At 46.0% G+C, this 23011-nt stretch overlaps 1 protein-coding gene across 2 annotated transcripts in view; it reads right to left on the bottom strand.

Annotated features, from left to right (window-relative positions):
• ireb2 (iron-responsive element binding protein 2) overlaps positions 1 to 23011 on the bottom strand; it is a 102340-nt gene that overhangs the window by 14148 nt on the left and 65181 nt on the right. For both annotated transcript variants that reach the window (XM_038784533.1, XM_038784532.1), the window contains exons 7-16: positions 21342 to 21525; positions 16343 to 16482; positions 16037 to 16208; positions 15838 to 15938; positions 13206 to 13322; positions 8907 to 9066; positions 7132 to 7267; positions 4332 to 4416; positions 3036 to 3192; positions 2818 to 2942 (exon numbers count right to left, since the gene is read on the bottom strand). In XM_038784533.1, the coding sequence (XP_038640461.1) occupies positions 2818 to 2942; positions 3036 to 3192; positions 4332 to 4416; positions 7132 to 7267; positions 8907 to 9066; positions 13206 to 13322; positions 15838 to 15938; positions 16037 to 16208; positions 16343 to 16482; positions 21342 to 21525 (1377 nt within the window). The remainder of the gene's footprint in view (positions 1 to 2817; positions 2943 to 3035; positions 3193 to 4331; positions 4417 to 7131; positions 7268 to 8906; positions 9067 to 13205; positions 13323 to 15837; positions 15939 to 16036; positions 16209 to 16342; positions 16483 to 21341; positions 21526 to 23011) is intronic.

Here is a 23011-nt window from a genome sequence, read left to right as displayed (position 1 = left end):
TCGGTTCTCGGCTGGGTCACTGTCTGTGCGGAGTCTGCACGTCCTCCCCGTGTGTGCGTGGGTTTCCTCCAGGTGCTCCGGTTTCCTCCCACAGTCCAAAGATGTGCGGGTTAGGTGGATTGGCCATGCTAAATTGCCCGTAGTGTCCTAAAAAGTAAGGTTAAGGGGGGGTTGTTGGGTTACGGGTATAGGGTGGATACGTGGGTTTGAGTAGGGTGATCATTGCTCGGCACAACATCGAGGGCCGAAGGGCCTGTTCTGTGCTGTACTGTTCTATGTTCTATTGACAGAACTATATAATGGAAATAGTTGACCAGAAAAATGTGACAAGCAAATTGTGATAAAAGGAAGATAGGTCCGTGCACAGGATGCACCGCCCTTGTGCGACATATGAGCTAGACGGAGATGAATCCTTTCCTGTTGTTTCTACAGGCAGGCTACAGTGATGGATTACTTTCCCTGTCCTACAATGGGGACCCTTCTAACAGGTTGCTCTAAATGCTTGGGAATTGAACAATGGATCAAGTTGATTCTATTCAATACCAAGCAATCAATAGGGCTGTTACTTACAGCCATCGCTTAATCCTCGGCTGTATGTTAATGGGATGAAAAATTGGCTTTTTTAATCCAGTGTCATTAAGGGAAATACAGTTTGTGAGTTTATTTTTCTCCTGGGTTTTCTTCAAATGGTTCCTGGAGTATGACTATAGCCAGCATGAAGTCTGAAGGGCTATGTGGCACATCAGATGACCGTGGGCAATCGGGGTGTAGACAACCAAAGTTGTAAAGTTTTAAGGACGGCACGGTGGTACAGTGGTTGGCTGTCTCACAGCGCCAGGGATCCGATTCAATTCCAATCTTGGGTCACATCTGTGTGGTGTTTGTACTTTCTCCCCGTGTCTGCGTGGGTTTCCTCCCATAGTCCAAAGATGTGCAGGTTAGGTGGATTGGCCAGGTTAAATTGCCCTTAGTGTCCAAAGATGTGCAGGTTGGGTGGAGGCCATAGGGATAGGGGGCGGGGGAGTGGGCCTAGGAAGGGTGCTCTTTCAGAGGGTCAGTGCATACTTGATGGGCTGAATGGCCTCCTTCTGTACTGTAGAGACTCTATGATTCTATGGAGGAATTAACATCAAAGGTTATGCAGGGCAAGCACATTGTTATTCAGACATTAAGATGATTTGGGAATCTAATATTTACTCAAGTATAGCATCCCAGGAAGCAGAGATAGCTTTACACGATCTAGGTTTGTATTGTTGGATGTTATACGGTATAGATTTAAGTGAGTTTAATTTAGTGTTTCTGAGTAGGAAAACTAGCATGTATGGGGTCTTTTGGTGTCATTTTAAACTGTGTCTCCATTGTGCTTAGAGAGTTAACACACCGTTAACCGTAAAGTAAACAAGAGGTTGGATAAAGATGGAGCTGTTGCTTAGTGGCGTTTTTGCTTTAGTTTTAAACCGAGCCTACAGCAGTTGCAGCTGGGGAGCTAGAGAGGGAACAGCTCTCGGCTCTGCCAGAAACAGAACAATAAAAGGCAAGGAAACAAGGCCCAGAGAAACTAAAGGACAGTTAGTTCCAGAAACTAGAGAATGACGTTTCCAGGAAGATTGAATTAAAAGGAAAACAGGAACTGCAACTTGAACAGGATACTGCTCACTGAAGTTAAAGGCAGACTTGCACAGGGCAGACAATGTGAAAATGGCTAGGAAAAAGCCAGAGATCTGAAGCAATTGTAAGGTTGGCTTCCGTATTCCAGTTTTTGGAGTAATAGTATTTGGCGGGGGCCAGAGTATCTGAGAGATTGTGTGAAAGGGGTTACCCCTATCACACAATCTCTCAAATACTCTTGGGTCATATCTGTGTGGTGTTTTCACTTTCTCCCCGTGTCTGTGTGGGTTTCCTCCCACAGTCCAAAGATGTGCAGGGGAATAGAGCGGGGGAGTGGGCCTTGGAAGGGCTCTCTTTCAGAGGGTCAATGCAGACCTGATGGCCGAATGGCCTCTTCCTGCACTGTAGGGATTCTATGGCCGTCTTGAACCACTGCACACCATCTGGTGTGAGTACACACAGTGCAGGGGGAACTTTAACCTCGCGACAATGAAGGACCGCTTGATGGTAGAGATTGCAGATTTGAAAGGTGCTGTTGAAGTCACCCTGGCGAGTTGCTGCGGTGCATCTTGTATGTAGTACACACTACTGCTACTGTATGTCGGTGATGCAGGGAGTGAATGCTTACAGTGGTGGATGGGGTACCAATCAAGTGAGCTACTTTGTCTTAGTTAATAAGAACATAAGAACTAGGAGCAGGAGTAGGCCATCTGGCCCCTCGAGCCTGCTCCGCCATTCAATGAGATCATGGCTGATCTTTTGTGGACTCAGCTCCACTTTCCGGCCCGAACAGGCTAAGCCAGCATCTATTGCCCATCCCTACTTACCATTTAGAAAGTGGCAGTGAGCTGTCTTCTTGAACAACTGTTGGTGGATTCAGTCATGGTAATTGCCATAGAATGCCAAGGGGAAGTGGTTAGATTTTTTTGGGGAGGTTTTCATTACCTGGCACTTGCGTGGCACCAACGTTCTTTGATTCAGATTGCTACAATATCCGAGAAACTGCGAATGGATGACAAAGGTTCGCTGTTTAACCCTTGAAACTTATTACATTTACCTGGGGATTGGATAGACATAGACACAGTCTGCCTAACTCCTAATTCACACTGAGCCCAAGGAGAATACCTGGCATTCAACTCCTAATTGAAGCATCGGGGCCTCTTGGATTTTGCGGTCTGACTCGTGTAGTTTAGCTGTGTTGTTACCAACCTCTACTTTTTCTCTCAGTTCTTTAAACATGGACGGGATCACTTGTTGTTCCTCCACCTGCTGAATCTCTTCCCTGCTCGGCCAAATATCACGCAGGTAGATTTCTCTCCCTTTGGAATTTACACCTGGAAGAGTGCAGAAAAATATTAAACTCATTTTACAAATTAAGATGAAAAGCAGCCAAAGGGCAAAGATCTGTTGACAAATTAAAAACTCACCTAAAGGTTCCTTTTCAAAGTCTATGTTAACTGTCCCAGCAATGGCATATGCTACCACTAATGGAGGAGATGCGAGGTAGTTGGCACGAACACAGTCACAGAGGCGGCCCTCAAAGTTCTTATTTCCAGAGAGAACTCCACAAGCAACAAGGTCACCCTGTATCACAGAGAGACAGCGAAGGAGGTGGAGGGACGCGAGAGATAGTGAGGGAGAGTGGGAGGGGGCGGGCAGCGCGAAGAGAAGCAGGATGGAGGCGGCAGGGTGGGAGGGGCCGGAGAAGCAGGGGAGGTGGCGTGGGGCAGGGTGGGAGAGACAGGTCGGGAGGGGCCAGAGGCAGGGCGAGGGGCAGGGGGCGCGGAGGGGCAGGGGGCGCGGAGAGGCAGGGCGGAGAGGCGGGGCGGGAGAGGCGAAACAGCAGAGGGGCGGAGAGGCAGGGCGGGGCAGGATTGGAGAGGCAGGCCGGAGAGGCGGGCGGGCGGAGATGCAGGGTGGGAGGGATCGGAGAGGCGGGGCAGGGGAGGCGGGGCGGGGAGGCGGGGGGCGGAGAAGGGGAGGCAGGGCGGGGCAGGATTGGAGAGGCGGGGGCGGGGATGCAGGGTGGGAGGGATCGGAGAGGCGGGGCAGGGGGGCGGAGAGGCGGGGCAGGGGGGGGCAGGATTGGAGAGGCGGGGGGGGCGGAGATGCAGGGTGGGAGGGGTCGGAGAGGCGGGGCGGGGCAGGGGAGGCGGCGAGGCAGGGCGGGGCAGGGGAGGCGGCGAGGCAGTGGGGGGGGAGAGGAGGAGCCAGTGAGGAGGAGGAGCCAGTGAGGGGGAGGAGCCAGCGAGGGGGAGAGAGACAGCCAGAGGAAGAGATGGAATATGATGGTCGGTAAAAGAGGGAGACAGACAGACAGACAAAAGGGAAAGAGAAAGTCAGTAATCGATTAAACAAATAATCTTCTTTCATAAAAGGAGTTTAGAGCTGGGAAAAAGACAATGGTCCCAAATTAAAACTTGCAAGTGAACATCTTTTCAGAGTATCAGATTCTAAGCAATGCTGATGTAACTGCACTTTAAATCAGAGACACAATAATCACTGCAAAGTTATTAAGTCTGAAAATGCTGGGTTATTTGCACATGTTCCCATATCCCCAAACATCTCCAAATCATTTCTATGGTAACATTCATTTTTTCCAAGCATTAAGTAGGTTATTAAGTGACATTTTGATGCATGTTTCTCAGCACACGTGTCTCCACTCTCATAAAGGAGACTCCTTTTGGTGCAATGATATTTACGAAGCAAACACCTGATTTTACCTTTTGGATTCCAGCAACAACAGACTCTGGCAAAGGAGCAGTGTTCCCAACACAGGTGGCACAGCCATAGCCAATAACTTCATACCTGTTGCAAAAAGATACAAGTGCTGCTTACTATTTTTAACGTACACTTCACATTTACTATTGTAGAAGCATCAGTGATCGATCCATTTGCAGTGTATGCGCCAGACCAGTGGGGTGGCTTATACATATAGGTGGCCAGTATTGTGACCCAATACAAGTCATTCAGTTAGTTACATGAATCCCATTTTCATAGATATAACATATCAATTTGCACAAATGGAAAAGAGGAACATGCTTTCCTGGACTCAGTCCACTCAAAGTCTTCACAAAAGAACAAAGAAAAGTACAGAACAGGAACAGGCCCTTCGGCCCTCCAAGCCCGTGCCGACGATGTATCCCTCTATTCCCATCGTATTCATGTTTGTCAAGATGCCCCTTAAATGTCACTTTCGTCCCTGCTTCCACCACCTCCTCCAGCAGCGAGTTCCAGGCACCCATTACCCTGTGTAAAATAACTTGCCTCATACATCTCCTCTAAACCTTGCCCCTCACATCATAAACCTATGCCCCCTAGAGGGGCTGGTTTAGCACACGGCTAAATCACTGGCTTTGAAAGCAGACCAAGGCAGGCCAGCAGCACGGCCCGTACCAGCCTCCCCGAACAAGCGCCAGAATGTGGCGACTAGGGGCTTTTCACAGTAACTTCATTTGAAGCCTACTTGTGACAATAAGCAGTTTTCATTTTCATTTCATAGTAATTGACCCCTCTACCCTGAGGAAAAGCCTCTGACTATCCACTATGCCCCTCATAATTTTGTAGACCTCTATCAGGTCGCCCCTCAACCTCTGTCGTTCCAGTGAGAACAAACCGAGCTTATTCAATCGCTCCTCATAGCTAATGCCCTCCATACCAGGCAACATCCTGGTAAATCTCTTCTGCAACACTCTCCAAAGCCTCCATATCTTCTGGTAGTGTGGCGACCAGAATTGAACACTATACTCCAAGTGTGGCCTAACTAAGGTTCTACACAGCTGCAACATGACTTGCCAATTCTTATACTCAATGCCCCGGCCAATGAAGGCAAGCATGCCGTATGCCTTCTTGACTACCTTCTCCACCTGTGTTGCCCCTTTCAGTGACCTGTGGACCTGTACACCTTGATCTCTCTGACTTTCAATACTCTTCAGGGTTCTACCATTCACTGTATATTCCCTACCTGCATTAGACCTTCCAAAATGCATTACCTCACATTTGTCCGGATTAAACTCCATCTGCCATCTCTCCGCCCAAGTCTCCAAACAATCTAAATCCTGCTGTATCGTCTGACAGTCCTCATCGCTATCTGCAATTCAACCTACCTTTGTGTCGTCTGCAAACTTACTAATCAGACCAGTTACATTTTCCTGCAAATCATTTATTTATACCACGAACAGCAAAGGTCCCAGCACTGATCCCTGCGGAACACCACTCGTCACAGCCCTCCAATTAGAAAAGCACCCTTCCATTGCTACTCTCTGCCTTCTATGACCCAGCCAGTTCTGTATCCACCTTGCCAGCTCACCCCTGATCCCGTGTGACTTCACCTTTTGTACCAGTCTACCGTGAGGGACCTTGTCAAGGGCCTTACTGAAGTCCATATAGACAACATCCAGTGCCCTACCTGCATCAATCATTTTTGTGAGCTCTTCGAAAAACTCTATCAAGTTAGTGAGACACGACCGCCTCTTCACAAAACCATGCTGCCTCTCACTAATACGTCCATTTTCCACTAAAACTCACAACCTTACTCAGAGCGCAGGACCTGAACCGATCGTGTCTTATTCTTGTAGTTAGCAGCTATCCTACCACCAAACTCTCCCTGCACAAACTACAAATAGCTTTCAGCACTTGTGCGGTTAATGAACTCTCTAGTGTGTCTCACTCTGGGAGAGGTGGTGACGTAGCGGACTCCTAATTAAAGTCTAAAGATGAACCATGAAACAATTGTCGATTGTCATAAAATCACACCGGGCTCACTAATGCCCTTTAGGGAAGGAAATCTGCCATCCTTGCCCTGTCTGGCCTACATGTGACCCCAGACCCACAGCAATGTGGGTGATTCTTACATATCCTCAGGGATGGGTAATAAATGCTGGCGCAGCCTACATCCCTTGAACGGGTAAAAAAAACTCATTGCACTTGAGCGCATATTTGAAAATGGAAAGGGTGAGGATGAATTAGGAGGAGTAGGCCACTCGGCCCATCGAGCCTGGGCCACTGTTCAATAAGATCATGGATGGTCGGACTGGAACCTCAACTCCATTTGTTACCCCTAAATGAGCAAAGTAAATCTACCCAAGAATGTGAACCGAAAGCATTAGTAGTTGGTCTCCTCTCACTTTAACAGAGGCAATTTATTTGGAGTCACCTTAACTCCATTACTAAATACTACCATAGAATAGAACCATATTCAGTGCAGGAGATCATTCGGCCCATCAAGTCCGCACCAACCCAGGCCCACTCCCCCGCCCTATCCCGGTAACCCCACCTAACCTGCACATCTATGGACACTAAGGGGTAATTTAGCATGGGCAATTCACCTAAACAGCACGTCTTTCGACCGTGGGAGGAAACCAGAGCACCCGGAGGAAACCCACGCAGACACGGGGAGAATGTGCAAACTCCAGTCACAGAAGACCGGAATGGAGCCCGGGTCCCTGGCACTGTGAGGCAGCCGTGTGAACCACTGTGCCACCCCAAAAGGACCTGCCGATTTGAGCATTTGAAAGCACCTACCCGAGTCTGTGCAGATAAGGCAGGACGCCGCTGGCATTCAAGTAATAGGTCACCATCCCACTTCCGGGGGACAAGCTGGTTTTAATGTAAGGCTTGACAGATAGACCAGCTTCAGTGGCCTTTTTAGCCAGCAAACCTGGGGGAAATAATCACATTCTGAATCAATACGCTTTACAGAAAGGCAGGAATTAATCTCTAGGAGTATCTAATGTGGTCAGAGCAAGGACTGTCAATTGTTAAATTCAAAAGGGTTGCATTTATTTAACACCTTTCATAATCTCAGGCTGTCTGTCTCGAAGAGATGTACAATTGATTAAATTCTTTCGGAAGTATAGTTGCAGCTGGAACGTAGGCAGGGTGCCAGTCAAATTATGCACAGCAAACTCCCACAAACAGCAACACAGATTTATCACATAATCCGCAGTGATGTCAGTTGAGGAATAAATATTGGCCAAGACAGGGTAGAGAACTGCCTCGCTCTTCCCCGAATAGCGTTATGGGATCTTGTACATCCACCCGAGGGGAAGGTTGGGAAATAAGACCAGAAAATGGTGGAACTCGTACGCCACAACCTGAAAGGGTTTCTCGGTTTCCGTCTCCACAGACGCGGACAGGCCTGTCGAGTATATCCAGCATTTTCCGACTTTATTCCAGATTTCTAGTGTCTGCAGCATATTGCTTTAGGGCAGGGATCTCGGCTAAAGACGCCACCTCCAATACCACGACCATCCCTTACTGGAGTGTCAGTCTGGATTCTGTGCTCAAGTCCCTGGAGTGAGACCTGACCTTTAACCCCTAGCTCAGCGTGCAGAGAGTGCTATCTACGGAATCAGTACAACTGCTCTGCCGTACCCAAAGTAGTTGAACAACCTGCTGGTTCTTACAGTCAACCTCACAGAGGTGAATAACAGACAGGTTTCCACAGGGTGACCAGTGACCTTGGAACTAGCACCCTGGTCACGTCTATGAGATGGGATATGGGGAGAAACAGGGAAATTGGTCACAATCCTGGTTTAATCAAACCTTACTCGAAACGGCAGAGAAACTCTCTCGCCATTGATATCAATCATTACTTCCATTCCCTGAACTTGCCAGTGACTTCCCACAAACATCCTGATTACCAGTTCAAAATGCCATTTCTGCTGAATTAGCAGGCTGATATGCTTCTTTTTTTCTCGATTTGTTACAAATTTAGAGTACTGAATTCATTTATTTTCCAATTAAGGGGCAAAATTCATGTATTTTCTTGAATTTTGTTTAATTCCATTTTCTTCCATGTACTGAATGATCTGTTGAGCTGCTTGCATAAAAATACTTTTCACTGTACCTCGGTACCCATGACAATAAACAAATCCAATCCAATCCAATTTAGCGTCGCCAATCCACCTACCCGGCACATCTTTGGGTTGTGGGGGCGAAACCCACGCAGACAAGGGGAGAATGTGCAAACTCCACACGCACAGTGACCCAGGGCCGAGATCGAACCTGGGACCTCGGCAGCGCGAGGCAGCAGTGCTAACCACTGCGCCACCGTGCTGCCCTCGCAAGCTCTGAGTGTTGCCTTTCATCACCAAGGAAACGAGTTCGGCAAGCCAAACTCCTTCCATTCTCATCCGTCTTCGGCTGGATTCAAACCAAAGGTCCCAAGGATGAACTCGGAACACTTTAAACCTTTGGCAACATCTTGTCCCCCCCTGGGTCAGAGAAGTTCCAGACAGGAAATAAAGGTCATTTCACAGTAAACCATTTTGATCACAAATATATAAATATTTTACCTGCCGCCAGCATGACGGACGGATTGCAATTATTTGTACAACTTATTACAGCAGCAATGACAACAGAACCATGGGCCAGCTTATAATCTTTTCCTTCAAACTCAATAGCAACAATCTCCTTCTGCCTCGCTGGGAGAATCTGAAACCCTTTAAAACCAACCTGCACAAAATGGAAATTAAAATGTAGTCAGACACAACTCAAGACAAATGGTACAGAATTATACACTTTTGAACAGGATATGAAAAAGATATTTTAATAAACTTAAGGTCTAATATGGTTTACCAAATATAGTTACTATGAGCTACTAATCCTTCAGTCATTGCTGTTCCAATTATTCCCAGGTCCGTGGAGCTCATGTTGGGTCGAGTGTCAAGAGTTCTTCAGTGGCCCAGCCGAGGTATGATGGAGAGTGTCATTTATGGTAGAGGAAGCCGTTTGACCCATTTAATCTATGCTGGCGCTTTGTGGAGAAATCCCCCGCTCCATCCCCTGAGAGCTTATTTCCTTCAATGTTTATTTCCCGTAACGTGTGAAACTCAGCAACAAATGCCAGCTATTAAACCACAGGTTGGGCAGGGGGAGGAGGAAGGGGAAAGGGAAAGAGCCCACGGCCACGACGCTTACTGATATCAACGGGCTACACGTAGGGTCGCTGGATACAATTTTAAATCAGAGATGCACCAATCAAGTTTAGAACTACACTTGCTATCCAGTAGAGTAACTCAGCGCAGATGGTGCTTGAAGCTTGTCCAGTGTGAGTGACTCAGTCGGTCATTGTAAGTAATTGGGAGAGCAATGACTGCATCCAGGATGAAGAGAAGGGCCAGACAAGTATTTGATCCTGCAAAGCTCTCCATCACGTCCTGGTGAAGGCTGGAGGCATATAGGGATTAAATCGCCTACTATTTCAATTCTCTATCCCACTCCGACCTCAATGAAGTGCAACGTAAGCTCGGGGAGCAACACCTCATTGAAAGACAAGACACTTTACACCCTCCTAACCTCAACAAAAACTTCAGGCCATAACCACTGTTCCCAGTTGCTTGGGCAGCAAGTGCTGGTTCTGATGGAAGTTCAGAGCTTTGAAATACTAACTCCATGGATGCTGAATGTTTTGTATCATTCTCCGCTTATATTTCCAATTTGCAGCTTTAGTTGAAGAAACAGCGCAGGCTTGAACCTGAATTTTCCCACGGTTCTGAAACACTGCAACATTAACGTCCAGAGTTTAGTATGTGGTACCCAATCTCTTTCCATTTACTTTATAAAGAGCTGTGAACTTGCTTAAATGAGTCATTAGGCTCAGTACAGAACTTAAGTATTGCTGAAAATATATTTTGTCGAAGTTTTTTGTCTTGCACTCATCAGGGTAATCGCTAAAGTCCCATTATCATGGGAAACAATTTTATACTGTATGAGAAGAGAGTTCGACTGGTTGGAAAGTGGTCTCTGGTAGAGGCGTTTCCATGAAGAATGCATCAGTTGTAGTGACTGACAGTTAACTGGCAAGCATTGTTTTAAATTTAAAACAGTAATTTCAGACAATATTTGGCAGTTAACGGTCAGTCACCATCAACTGGTGCATTCTCCATGGCAAGGCGTCGTCCAGAGACCACTTGCCAACCAATCAGCACCCTCTCCTCATACAGTGTAAAGTTGTTTCCTCTAACATTGATATTTTTTGCAACTGTCCCAACGGGTTAATAATTCTTAAAGCAGCAAAGAAATTTTACAAACAGCTACCTCACCAGTGCAATTTTCACCCTGGAGCAAAATCCTCTTGTTAGTCAGCTTCTTTTCTGGCAGTTAATAAGGAGTTCAAGTACTCAAAGAGTTAAGTAAACATTTTTAATTCTCTTGTTAAATTAGCAGGTTCCATGAACCAAGTCCCGGAGCTGGATGGGCTGAAGGGCCTTTTCTACACTGTATTATTCTGTGAAATATACTCGCCACTGGCAAAACTAATCAGTATTTCCCTATCTGTGAAATAATCCTTAACAAATCAGTGATAGAACAAAGAACAAAGAAAATTATAGCACAGGAACAGGCCCTTCGGCCCTCCCAGCCTGCACCGATCCAGATCCTTTATCTACACCTGTTGCCTATTTTCCAAGGTCTACTTCCCTCTGTTCCCGCCCGTTCATATATCTGTCTAGATGCCTCTTAAATGATGCTATTGTGCCCGCCTCTACCACCTCCGCTGGTAAAGTGTTCCAGGCACCCACCACCCTCTGTGTAAAAAATTTTCCACGCACATCTCCCTTAAACTTTCCCCCTCTCACTTTGAAATCGTGACCCCTTGTAACTGACACCCCCACTCTTGGAAAAAGCTTGTCGCTATCCACCCTGTCCATACCTCTCATAATTTTGTAGACCTCAATCAGGCCCCCCCTCAACCTCCGTCTTTCCAATGAAAACAATCCTAATCAACTCAACCTTTCTTCATAGCTAGCCCTCTCCATACCAGGCAACATCCTGGTGAACCTCCTCTGCACCCTCTCCAAAGCATCCACATCCTTCTGGTGATGTGGCGACCAGAACTGCACGCAGTATTCCAAATGTGGCCTAACCAAAGTCCTATACAACTGTAACATGACCTGCCGATTCTTGTACCCAATACCCCGTCCGATGAAGGCAAGCCTTCTTGACCACTCTTATCAACCTGCGTTGCCACCTTCAGGGTACAATGGACCTGAACTCCCAGATCTCTCTGTACATCAATTTTCCCCAGGACCCTTCCATTGACCATATAGTCCGCTCTTGAATTTGATCTTCCAAAATGGATCACCTCACATTTGCCTGGATTGAACTCCGTCTCCCATTTCTCTGCCCAACTCTCCAATCTATCTATATTTTGTTGTATTCTCTGACAGTTCTCCTCGCTATCTGCAACTCCACCAATCTTTGTATCATCTGCAAACTTGCTAATCAGACCACCTATACCTTCCTCCAGGTCATTTATGTAGATCACAAACAACAGTGGTCCGAGCACGGATCCCTGTGGAACACCACTAGTCACCCTTCTCCATTTTGAGACACTCCCTTCCACCACTACTCTCTGTCTCCTGTTACCCAGCCAGTTCTTTATCCATCTAGCTAGTACACCCTGAACCCCATACGACTTCACTTTTTCCATCAACCTGCCATGGGAAACCTTATCAAACGCCTTACCAAAGTCCATGTATATGACATCTACAGCCCTTCCCTCATCAATTAACTTTGTCACTTCCTCAAAGAATTCTATTAGGTTTGTAAGGCATGACCTTCCCTGCACAAAACCATGCTGCCTATCACTGATAAGTCTATTTTCTTCCATATGTGAATGGATCCTATCCCTCAGTATCTTCTCCAACAGTTTGCCTACCACTGACGTCAAGCTCACAGGTCTATAATTCCCTGGATTTTCCCTGCTACCTTTCTTAAACAAAGGGACAACATTAGCAATTCTCCAGTCCTCCGGGACCTCACCCATGCTCAAGGATGCTGTAAATATATCTGTTAAGGCCCCAGCTATTTTGACCCTCGCTTCCCTCAGTAACCTGGGATAGATCCCATCCGGTCCTGGGCACTTGTCCACCTTAATGTCTTTTAGAACATCCAAAATTTCCCCCTTCCGTATGACAACTTGACCTAGAGTATTTAAACATCCATCCCTAGCCTCAACATCCGTCTTGTCCCTCTCCTTTGTGAATACCGATGCAAAGTACTCATTAAGAATCTCACCCATTTCCTCTGAGTCCACGCACAAATTCCCTCTTTTGTCTTTGAGTGGGCCAATCCTTTCTCTAGTTACCCTCTTGCTCCTTACATACGAATAAAAGGCTTTGGGATTTTCCTTAACCCTGTTAGCCAAAGATATTTCATGACCCCTTTTAGCCCTCTTTATTGCGCGTTTGAGATTCGTCCTACTTTCCCGATATTCCTCCAAAGCTTCATCAGTTTTGAGTTGCCTCGATCTTATGAATGCTTCCTTTTTCATCTGGGATATTCTGGGTCCAAGATCTAATGACTCAATGAATAAATAAACAGCCATGTGAACTGGACAAATTTACATCGAGAATAATTTATAATGTGCAGCTTCACTGTAATGTGGAGCGCAAATCTCCTTTTTCCCTACATGATAATTTTAAAAACTGGTTCTGTGAAGATTTTCTGCACGAAAAAGATTTGCATCTCCCCTCAGCTTCCACCAAGAAAGTAAAATTAATTATTTTCCCGTGACCCCCCACAAGATCCCACATCGAGAATTAAAATACGATGCAGTTTGTCCGATCTCCAATAGGTCCAGGCGCACACACCTTTTCATTCAGGCTGTTCTGAAAATCTTTCTTCATGTCATTTACCACGACTCTGTCCTGCGGCCGTTTCGGACCACTCACATATGGGACAATAGCTGACAGATTTAGTTCTATTACCTGAGGAACAGACACAGAAGACATCAGTATAGACTGTTCAGACTTTAAATAGACAAATCTCAACAGAGCAACTGTGTAGAATTTTATTCTGCGTTCCCAGAATCTCACATGAAGAGATCGGCATGCAGACAGTTATTTGACAGTTGCCTCTTGTTGGTGTTTTATACTTCAGAATCTGGTCAAGGTTGTGGGGTATACCGTTTCCAGAAGAAACTTTGCTTTCACAATGTTCAATATCAGTAATATAAGTGGATAGCCGTACTCGGAGCCCCCATTTTAATCAGAGGGGGCCCTACACTAAACATCTGCTTCCAAGCTGCCTCAAACCAGCAACGCAAAATCACAAACGGTAGGACTGAGTAAGCAGAGATTTGATAGATTTAATACAAAAACTTTTTCTCTCCAAAAATGGTCATACCCAAACATGGGATTCTTTGTCTCTCTGTTTGTACCTTGGGTTTTTACACTCTTAACCACTTTGCATTAGGTAGACACGATCCAACAATTGTTTTTATTGGATTATAATACTCTAAAATGCTACAACACAGCAAACTTGCATTTATATGATATATGATAATCTTTATTGTCACAAGTAGGCTTAATTTACACTACAATGAAGTTATTGTGAAAAGCCCCTAGTCGCCACATTCTGGCACCTGTTTGGGTACACAGAGGGAGAATTTAGAATGTCCAAATTACCTAACAGCACGTCATTCGGGACTTGTGGGAGGAAATAAAATGAAATGAAATGAAAATTGCTTATTGTCACAAGTAGGCTCAAATGAAGTTACTGTGAAAAGTCCCGAGTCGCCACATTCCGGCGCCTGTTCGGGGAGGCTGGTTCGGGAAACCGGAGCACCCGGAGGAAACCCACGCAGACACATGGGAATGTGCAGACTCCACATAGACAGTGACCCAAGCCAAGAAACAAACCTGGGATTCTAGAGCTGTGAAGCAACAGTGCAAACCACTGTGCTACCATGCTGCCCACCTTTCATGCCCCAAAGCGTTTTACAGCCAAATTAAACACTTTTGATTTGTACCACTGTTGTATTGTAGGTGATGCAACAAGCTAATGTGCAAACAGTAATCTGTTTTAACGGTGTTAATTGAGGGATAAATATTGTCCAGGACAAGGGGAGATCTCCCCTGTCTTTTTTCAGGATAGTGCCACTGAATTGGTCACACCAACTCGTGGGCTACAACCTAGATTCGTAGAATGATACAGCACAGAGGCAAGCCTTTCACCTACTGTGCCCTGTTAGCTCTTTGAAAGAACTATTCAATTAGTCCCACTCCTTTGCCGTTTCACCACAATCCTGTAAAATTTTCCCCTTCAGGTATTTATCACTTCCCTTCTGAAGCTTACTATGGACTCTGCTTCCACCGTCTCTTCAGCTAAAGCATTCCAGATGGTAGCAATTCACTGCATCAATTTCTTCCCTTGTGTTGCTTCTGGCTCTTCCGCCAATGACCTTAAATCTGGTCACCAACCATCCGCCAGCGGGAACAGTCTCTCCTTATTCACTCTTGGTGATTTTGAACACCTCTATCAAGCCTCCCCCTTCATGCGTTCTAACAAAACAACCTGCATTTATATTGTGATTTTTGTGGAGCAAAATATTCAGAGGTACTCTAGGAGTGTTATCAAAGACTAACCAACAGAGAGCCCACATAAAGAGACATTTTGGGGGGAAAGGGGAGCGGTTTGGTCAAAACTGTAGGTTTTAAGCAGCACCATAAAGGGAGAGAAAGATACAATTTCAGAGTATCAGGCCTCGGCAGCATAAGGCACGGCCACTGATTGGGGAGCAATTAAAATGCGGTTCCCTAAAGAGGCCAGAACTGGACGAGCCCAAATATCTGGGCTGAAGGAGATTAGAGTTCGAGAGGGCTGAGCACACAGAAGGATTTGTAAATCTTCAGCGCAATTCTGATAAAGCTCCTCTGCACTCACCATGAGGCTCTCCGCAAGGCTGGATAAACTGGATAATAATAATAATCTTTATTATTGTCACAAGTAGGCTTCCATTAACACTGCAATGAAGTTAATGTGAAAATCCCCTAGTCGCCACACTCCGGCGCCTGTTCGAGTACACTGGGGGATTATTCAGAATGTCCAATTCGTCGAACAGCACGTTGTTCGGGAATTGTGGGAGGTTCGATTCCGGCTTGGGTCACTGTCTGTGTGGAGTCTGCACATCCTCCCAGTGTGCGCGTGGGTTTCCTCCGGGTGCTCCGGTTTCCTCCCACAGTCCAAAGATGTGCAGGTTAGGTGGATTGGTCATGCTAAAATTGCCCTTAAGTGTCCAAAATTGCCCTTCGTGTTGGTTGGGGTTACTGGGTTATGGGGATAGGGTGGAGGTGTTGACCTTGGTTCCAAAAGCCGGTGCAGACTCGATGGGCCGAATGGCCTCCTCCTGCACTGTAAATTCTATGAATCTATGCACCACCTCCAACACTATCATTTAGTTTAAAGCTGCCTCTCCTCATTCTTCCTCCCGAAATGAATTACCTGCGAATACTCCGGGTCCTCCGATGGATTCTGATAGTTTCTGAACAGTTTCACAGCTTTTAAGTACGTCTCCACAGCTTCAATCTTTGCTTCACCGTAACCTGTTTGTTTCAACAACAAATAATAGTTTTTAAAAATGCCGAAGGAAAAGCGAACTTCACGCAGGTTGAGTTTCGACAAATCCTTCGGTTCCTCTCACCTGTCTGTCTTAAGTGCTGCAAAGTCACATCGTCAACTGGGAAAAAGCTCACAGTAGCACCGTATTCGGGACACATGTTTGCTATCGTTGTTCTGTCCGCTACAGACAGCTGGGACACACCTGGGCCAAAGAATTCGACAAATTTGCCCGAAACGCCTACTTGTCTAAGATGCTGGGGGCGATGGGGGGGGGGGGGGGGTTAAAAGAGAAAAAGAAAGTGATTGAATCCTCTGTTCGCTTTGCTTGTAATTTGGTTAATACTTCAGCCTGAAGGGTGAGAATAAAAATGCCAAAACCTTCTCATACCTTTGTTATGCTTAAAACAACATCGATTGAGGTGGCCAAAGTACTCGTGGACCCCACCAGTTTGCATCCGACCACCTCAGGTAAAGTCAGCGTGACTGGCTGGCCCAGCATAACTGCTTCACTTTCTATCCCGCCAACCCCTGGAACACAAACAAACACTTTATTCATGTACATGTGATAAAGAAAGGAGCGCATTTACAGCGATCCAGCAAGCACGTTGCAAAAGGCTTTTGGATATAACTGCACAGTGTGTGCAACTTTAACGTACATTAATAGTTTAGTCCGGATAATGCGTAGGCAGGAATTAATTTTCCACCCAGCAATTAGCTCTCACTTTGTCACAAATACCAGACAGCGTCTTATTGATCAAACAACTTTAGAGCCAGCATATAGCAATATCAGGTGTGGCTTATTTCAGGTGTTTAGATTGCTTTTGTCACTCCAAGGATTGTACCTGAAGTGTCTTTAAATGAATAGCGTGGTGCAATGTTTTTTTTTTTAAATTCCTCTATTGGTGAAGAACACTGGATCTGGTCAAAAACTAGTCTAAAACAACTGGCAATTCTTTTGTATATCGCATGAGTTAAAACACAAGGCACATTTACGCTTGTTAAAATACAGTTGTCGGTGCAATACTAATGGTTCCATAACCAGATGTCTCCATCATATTTAATAAGAATGTCAAAGTCAACGAAAGGCAGATTATCCTTGTCCCTGCGAAATAATTTTGTATCTAACACCATGATGTTAACAACGTTACCATGGGCTACACAGGTTTGATCAGAAGGTTTATTGTCATCTTAGGGAAGTTAGGGATGGGCGGTAAATACACCCTTTCTGGCACATGCATAAGCAGGAGAACAGGAATAAAAAAGGACTTCCAATATAGTTCAAGATTTCTGAACTTTGAGTGAGCAACTAAACTACGCAATCATTTTCCCTTAGTGGCAAGTTTAAGGTTAATTTTGTTTTGGGTAATTTGGAACAAGATTTCACAGGTAAAACTTTTAAAGTAGCATCTCTTTCTCTCACACAAGACACGAATTTCCCTTATACCGAGTAGAAACGACATTGGGAAAATGCTGATTGCCTGAACCAACGCTTGCGTGAAAATTTCACTGGGATAATATGCTCAAATCTACAAGCTCCAACACATGTAAAATATTGGAATTGGCTACTACAGTGGTCCTCATTTTCAATTGAAGCATTCATTTTCAAACAACTTCATAACCACGGATTCGCCACCTTGCCGCTATTTTTAATTACGTTTTTATTTCAGGAATATTACCCCTACCAGCATGGAAAAGAAAAAGCATAAATCTGGGTCACTAAAAGGCAAAGAACAAAAAGAAGCAGAAAGGAAGGAATCAGCCAAGCGATGCAGGCCTATTACAGAGTTTATAATACCACAAGCACAATCCACATCAATATCCAGTTCTGCAACAAATAATCAAGAAGCAAGAAACAATGCCCATGGTGATGATGCAATGACATGCGAATTACAAGAACAGAGAAGAGCTACTTTGAATGTAGAGACAAGTGCATCCATTACTAATCAACCCAGGCCCAATATTTCTTCTGGCTTCCTTGTTCCGTTATCTGTACTGCCTGTAGTTGCAACATCTGAACAAATAGCTTCAACTAGTGACAGGGAATCAGATATTCCTTCAAGCATAAATGACTTGATTTCTGAAGCACATCCTGTAAATGAACCTACGCAAGAAAATGAAAGATCAATTACTGGAATCTTCCAATATCCATCACGAGCAAAGCTAAAACAGTTTTTTGCTGAATATCCACTTCAGCCACTTGATGATCTGCCATTTGATGCTCGTTTGTATGAGAGGAAAATTATGAATGACTCAGTCCCAAGAAAATGGCTAACATATAACAAAGAAAATAGATGCTTATATTGTTCATACTGCTTAGCCTTTGAGTTTCCCAACACTTGTAATCCATCACCCTTTGTACGTGGCTTTAGTGACTACAGGCGTATTAGCCAGAGCTTGACTTTACATGAATCGACAACAACACATGTCAAAAATGCTCAGCAATATATCAGTGTGGTTAATGATGGTACCTTAGATAAATTTTTTGCAGCATCACTAATTAAAAGGAAAGAAGTATTGAAGAAGAGAAGTATTGTCATGAGGATTATAGACATCATAAAGATCTGAATTACACTTTTGTATATGTATATTTCTGAATATTAAGTTAATCAGTGTCCTCTTAGAGGGCCTTGCATGAAATTCTACCTGGGTTACGTGAACATTGATGTGATTGCCGGGGTGAAAACTTTTGTCTTCCCTTCATCTAGAAGGTAAGTTGGCAGGTTCAGCAACATGTTCAATACTTCACCGAGTGACACCATCCTCGGTGCTTCCTGGAGTGGGATTGGACTTGGTGCTTCCTCCGAGTGACACCACCCGCCTTCTCACGGAAGAGCTGCTATGTTGGAGGTTTTTGCTCTTCCCCTCTGTGGTTTGCCAGGCTGCAACTGCGACTCTGCCAGTAACTGGAATGGCCGACAGCGCACACCCAGCTAAGGCCGTCACAGCAGCCTGTCTCATCCATGACATATCACGGACCACTGTTTAAAAATCACTGACCTGCGGCTCCCAGAAATCAGGTAGTGAAGAATAAAGCTGAAGCCTAATCTTACACCCGTTTAATTAGAGATATTCATTCTAAACATGCTCATCCAAATCTAATCACTCCTGCTCCATCTCCTCCTACATATAGAAGCACAAGGGGGCTGGTTTAGCTCACTGCGCTAAATTGCTGGCTTTTAAAGCAGACCAAGCAGGCCAGCAGCACGGTTCGATTCCCGTACCAGCCTCCCCGGACAGGCGCCGGAATGTGGCGACTAGGGGCTTTTCACAGTAACTTCATTGAAGCCTACTCGTGACAATAAGCGATTTTCATTTCATTTCACAAGTGAACACCGCCAACCCCCCCCCCCCCCATCTGCATACAATTAAACTCAATTTGTATACAATTAAGTGAGTGCCTTTCCCCTTTATTCTGGTTTTGTCTTTCAAACGCAATAATCTTTATTAGTGTCACAAGTAGGCTTACATTACACTGCAATGAAGTTACTGTGAAAAGCCCCGAGTCGCCACATTCCGGCGCCTGTCCGGGTACACGGAGGGAGAATTCAGAATATCCAATTCACCTAACAGCACATCTTTTGGGGGAGGAAACCGGAGCACCTGGGAAAACCCACGCAGACACGGGGAGAAAGTGCAGACTCCACACAGGCAGTGACCCAACCCGGATTCCTGGCACTGTGAAGCAACAGTGCTAGTCACTGTGCTGCTGTGCACCCCCATTAACACAAACTTTATTATGAAGTGCTTTGAGAGATTGGTCATGGGACACATCAACTCCAACCTTCCAGATTGCTTTAATCCACTGCAATTCGCATACTGCCACAACTGGTCCACATCAGACACAATGGCCCTGGCCCTACACTCATCCCTACAGCATTCCGACAACAAGGACTCCTCCTCGAGACACCTGTTCATTGACTGTAGCTCCGCCTTCAGCACCATAATCATAGTCAAACTCATATCCAAGCTCCAAAACCTAGGACTCATCCCCTCTCTCTGCAACTGGATCCTCAACTTCCTGACCCACAGACTACAATCTGTAAGGATAAATAATGACACCCCCTTCACGATAGTCCTAAATTGGTTATTGACTTCAGCAAGCAAAGTATCGTGCACACCCCTGTCTGCATCAATGGTGCCCAGCTTCAAATTCCTAGGTGTGCACATCACCAACAATCTGTCCTGGCCCACCCACGTCAACACTACAACCAAGAAAACACAACAATGCCTTATACTTCCTCAGGATGTCCACAATGACTCTTACAAATTTCTATCTACAGATGCACCATAGAAAGCACCCTATCTGGATGCATCACAGCTTGTTACGGCAACCGCTCAGCCCAAGACCATAAGAAACTACAGAAAGTCATGAACACAGCCCAGTCTGTCACACAAACCCACCTCACATCCACTGACACGGTCTATACCTCCCGCTTGGGAAAGCGGGCAGCATAATCAAAGACCCCTTCCCACCCAGGTTATTCTCTCTTCTAACCTCTTCCGTCGGGCAGAACATACAAAAGTTTGAGAAAATGCACCAACAGACTCAAAAACAAAGGGCGGGATTCTTCCTCTGCCGCCGGGTGGGAGAGTCGCCGGGGCGCTGCGCGAATTGCGCCATGCCGCCCCGACCCCCGCGCGCGATTATCCCATGCCCCCGAAACCAGCGCGCACAAATCGCACCGGGCCGCTTGGAGAATCGCCGCAAACGGCGAGTCCGAGCGGCCACGCGAAATGGCCTCGTCCCGCCGGCGCCGTCTTCACCTGGTCGCTGCCGGCAGGTACTCGTCGCAAAGGCCTCCCCCTCCCGGGCCTACTTCCTTGCGTGACTGGCCCCAGAACCCCGGCGCCATGTTGGAGAGGGGCCGGAGCACTCCATGAGGTTACCGCGCATGCATCAGTTGGCACCGGCGTCACTGCGCATGCGCGGGACCCAAGGCGCTGCGTCTTTCACGCTGCGCCGGGTCTCTGATGCCACGCCTGAACTGTAAGTAGAGCAATACTTTTCACTGTACCTCAGTGCACGTGACAATAAATCTAAAGGAGTCAGAAGAGGTGAGGCTCACAGTACAGGAAATGCATCAATGTATGACGACGGCATTCTAGATGAACACGGTTGGTTTAACTCCTTCACATTCCGCCTCAAAACCACCGCGGTCAAGAGTGTTCCGACAACACCATGCAGCAAATACAATTTACAAAACCAACGGCTAATTCATTCCCACAACGTGGAACTGCTGATAAGTCTCTCCTTAAAACAAATTGCGAACAAATTAATTGAAAGACTGCAAATAACTAGACACACTTGAGTGTTGCCAGAGTTAAGGGGAAGACTGGTCCTACGATTTAAGTGGTCGAGGGATAAACAAAATCAACTGCACACTCACCCCAACCGAGAATTCCAAGCCCATTCACCATTGTCGTATGAGAATCGGTGCCCACCACACTGTCGGGGAACAAAACGTCTCTTAGGTCAAACACGACGCGGGATAGGTATTCTAGGTTTACTTGGTGCACTATTCCAGTTCCTGGGGGCACCACGGTTACATTCTGAAATACTTTGGAAGCCCACTGCATCAAAAGGAATGGGGAGCGGGAGGGAAAAAACAAAACAATGGGGATCAATATACATTTTAAAACTCAAACCATGCAGTCCATCTCAGTTTCGTCACGAAACAGCTCTGTCAGTACTATTTTTAAACAGACATTTCCCACATTCTCTGCTTTGATTCGCCACAAATCAGAACGTGCCTCCGCCTTTGCAGATTTGACCTCGCTGCAAGACTGCCCTCTGGTTACTGACGGGGCAGGTGCGCAGTCAAATCCAGCCCCACTTGACCCGGAGTCGCAACACAACACAGGTGAAATGAACTTTTACTTTTAAATACCGGAGGCTGCCCAATACCTGCAGTCTGCAGATTTATAAATTTAAACACAATTAACTTTTTAGCATTAACAGTAACTATAATTAAACAGGCAACAAATTAACTACCATATAATCTTCAACCCCCCCCCCCCCATCTTTAACTCACCCCCACTCTCTGCGCACACACACACAGACAAGGGGAAAGAGGGGTGTAAAGTAACGCTGCAGATGGACATCTTCCAGTTAAAAATTATTTCTTCGGTCCAGGCTTTCGAGTGAATTGTGATCTTTTCTTTCAGCGTGGAATGGTTTTCCCTGCAGGCTCACAGAAATAGCAGCATTCGGGCGAGAGAGACAGCCTGAGAAGGTTGCTTCCACCTCGAGAGTCCAGTGGCTTCCCCCGGTTCTCTCCGAAACCCCCCCCCCCCGACAGGAACTAATCGCTGTCGGTTGCCGGACAGAATACTGTCCCGGGTCAATCCATTGGCCACATCTCCTGGGTGCCACAAAGTCTGGGTTCTTCTGCCCAAAATACGAAACCTTGTAACACATTGTACTATTTTGACACGTCGGGTTCCTCTGCTCGACTTAAAGGTTTGTCTCCATTAACGATCCATGGACCAAAAACGATAATGCTAAAGAGGTGCAAATGCAGCTCTATACTTTGTAAACATGTTCTAGCAGGGGCGGCACGGTGGCGCAGTGGTTAGCACTGCTGCCTATGACGCTGAGGACCCGAGTTCGATCCTGGCCCTGGGTCACAGTCCATGTGGAGTTTGCACATTCTCCCCGTGTCTGCGTGGGTTTCACCCCCACAACCCAAAGATGTGCTGGTTAGGTCGATTGGCCACGCTAAATTGCCCCTAAATTGGGAAAAAAAATTACTGGGCGCTCTAAATTTATTTTTAAAAAGTAAACATGCTCTAGCTTTTAGAGAACAGGCACGAGGGAATCTTGAAACAGAAACACAGAATTCTAGGAACAGCTAACAGTTAAGGTAGCACCTGTGGATAAAACACAAGAGGTTGACATCTCAAATGGGACCCTTTGCTTCATTCTATATACCAAGCATAGTGGCACGTTAAACAGGTCAAGTGTATGGAACTGTTGTAAAAACACTCCCATTTATACACGGCCTCAGGATATTCCAAAGCTCTTTACAACCAATTGAGTATTTTTGAATTGCAACGT

This window comes from Scyliorhinus canicula, chromosome 24, assembly GCF_902713615.1.
Source record: "Scyliorhinus canicula chromosome 24, sScyCan1.1, whole genome shotgun sequence".
Lineage (NCBI taxonomy): Eukaryota > Metazoa > Chordata > Chondrichthyes > Carcharhiniformes > Scyliorhinidae > Scyliorhinus > Scyliorhinus canicula.
The sequence above is the reverse complement of the archived record's forward strand: the minus strand, read 5'-3'. Positions and strand labels throughout refer to the sequence as shown.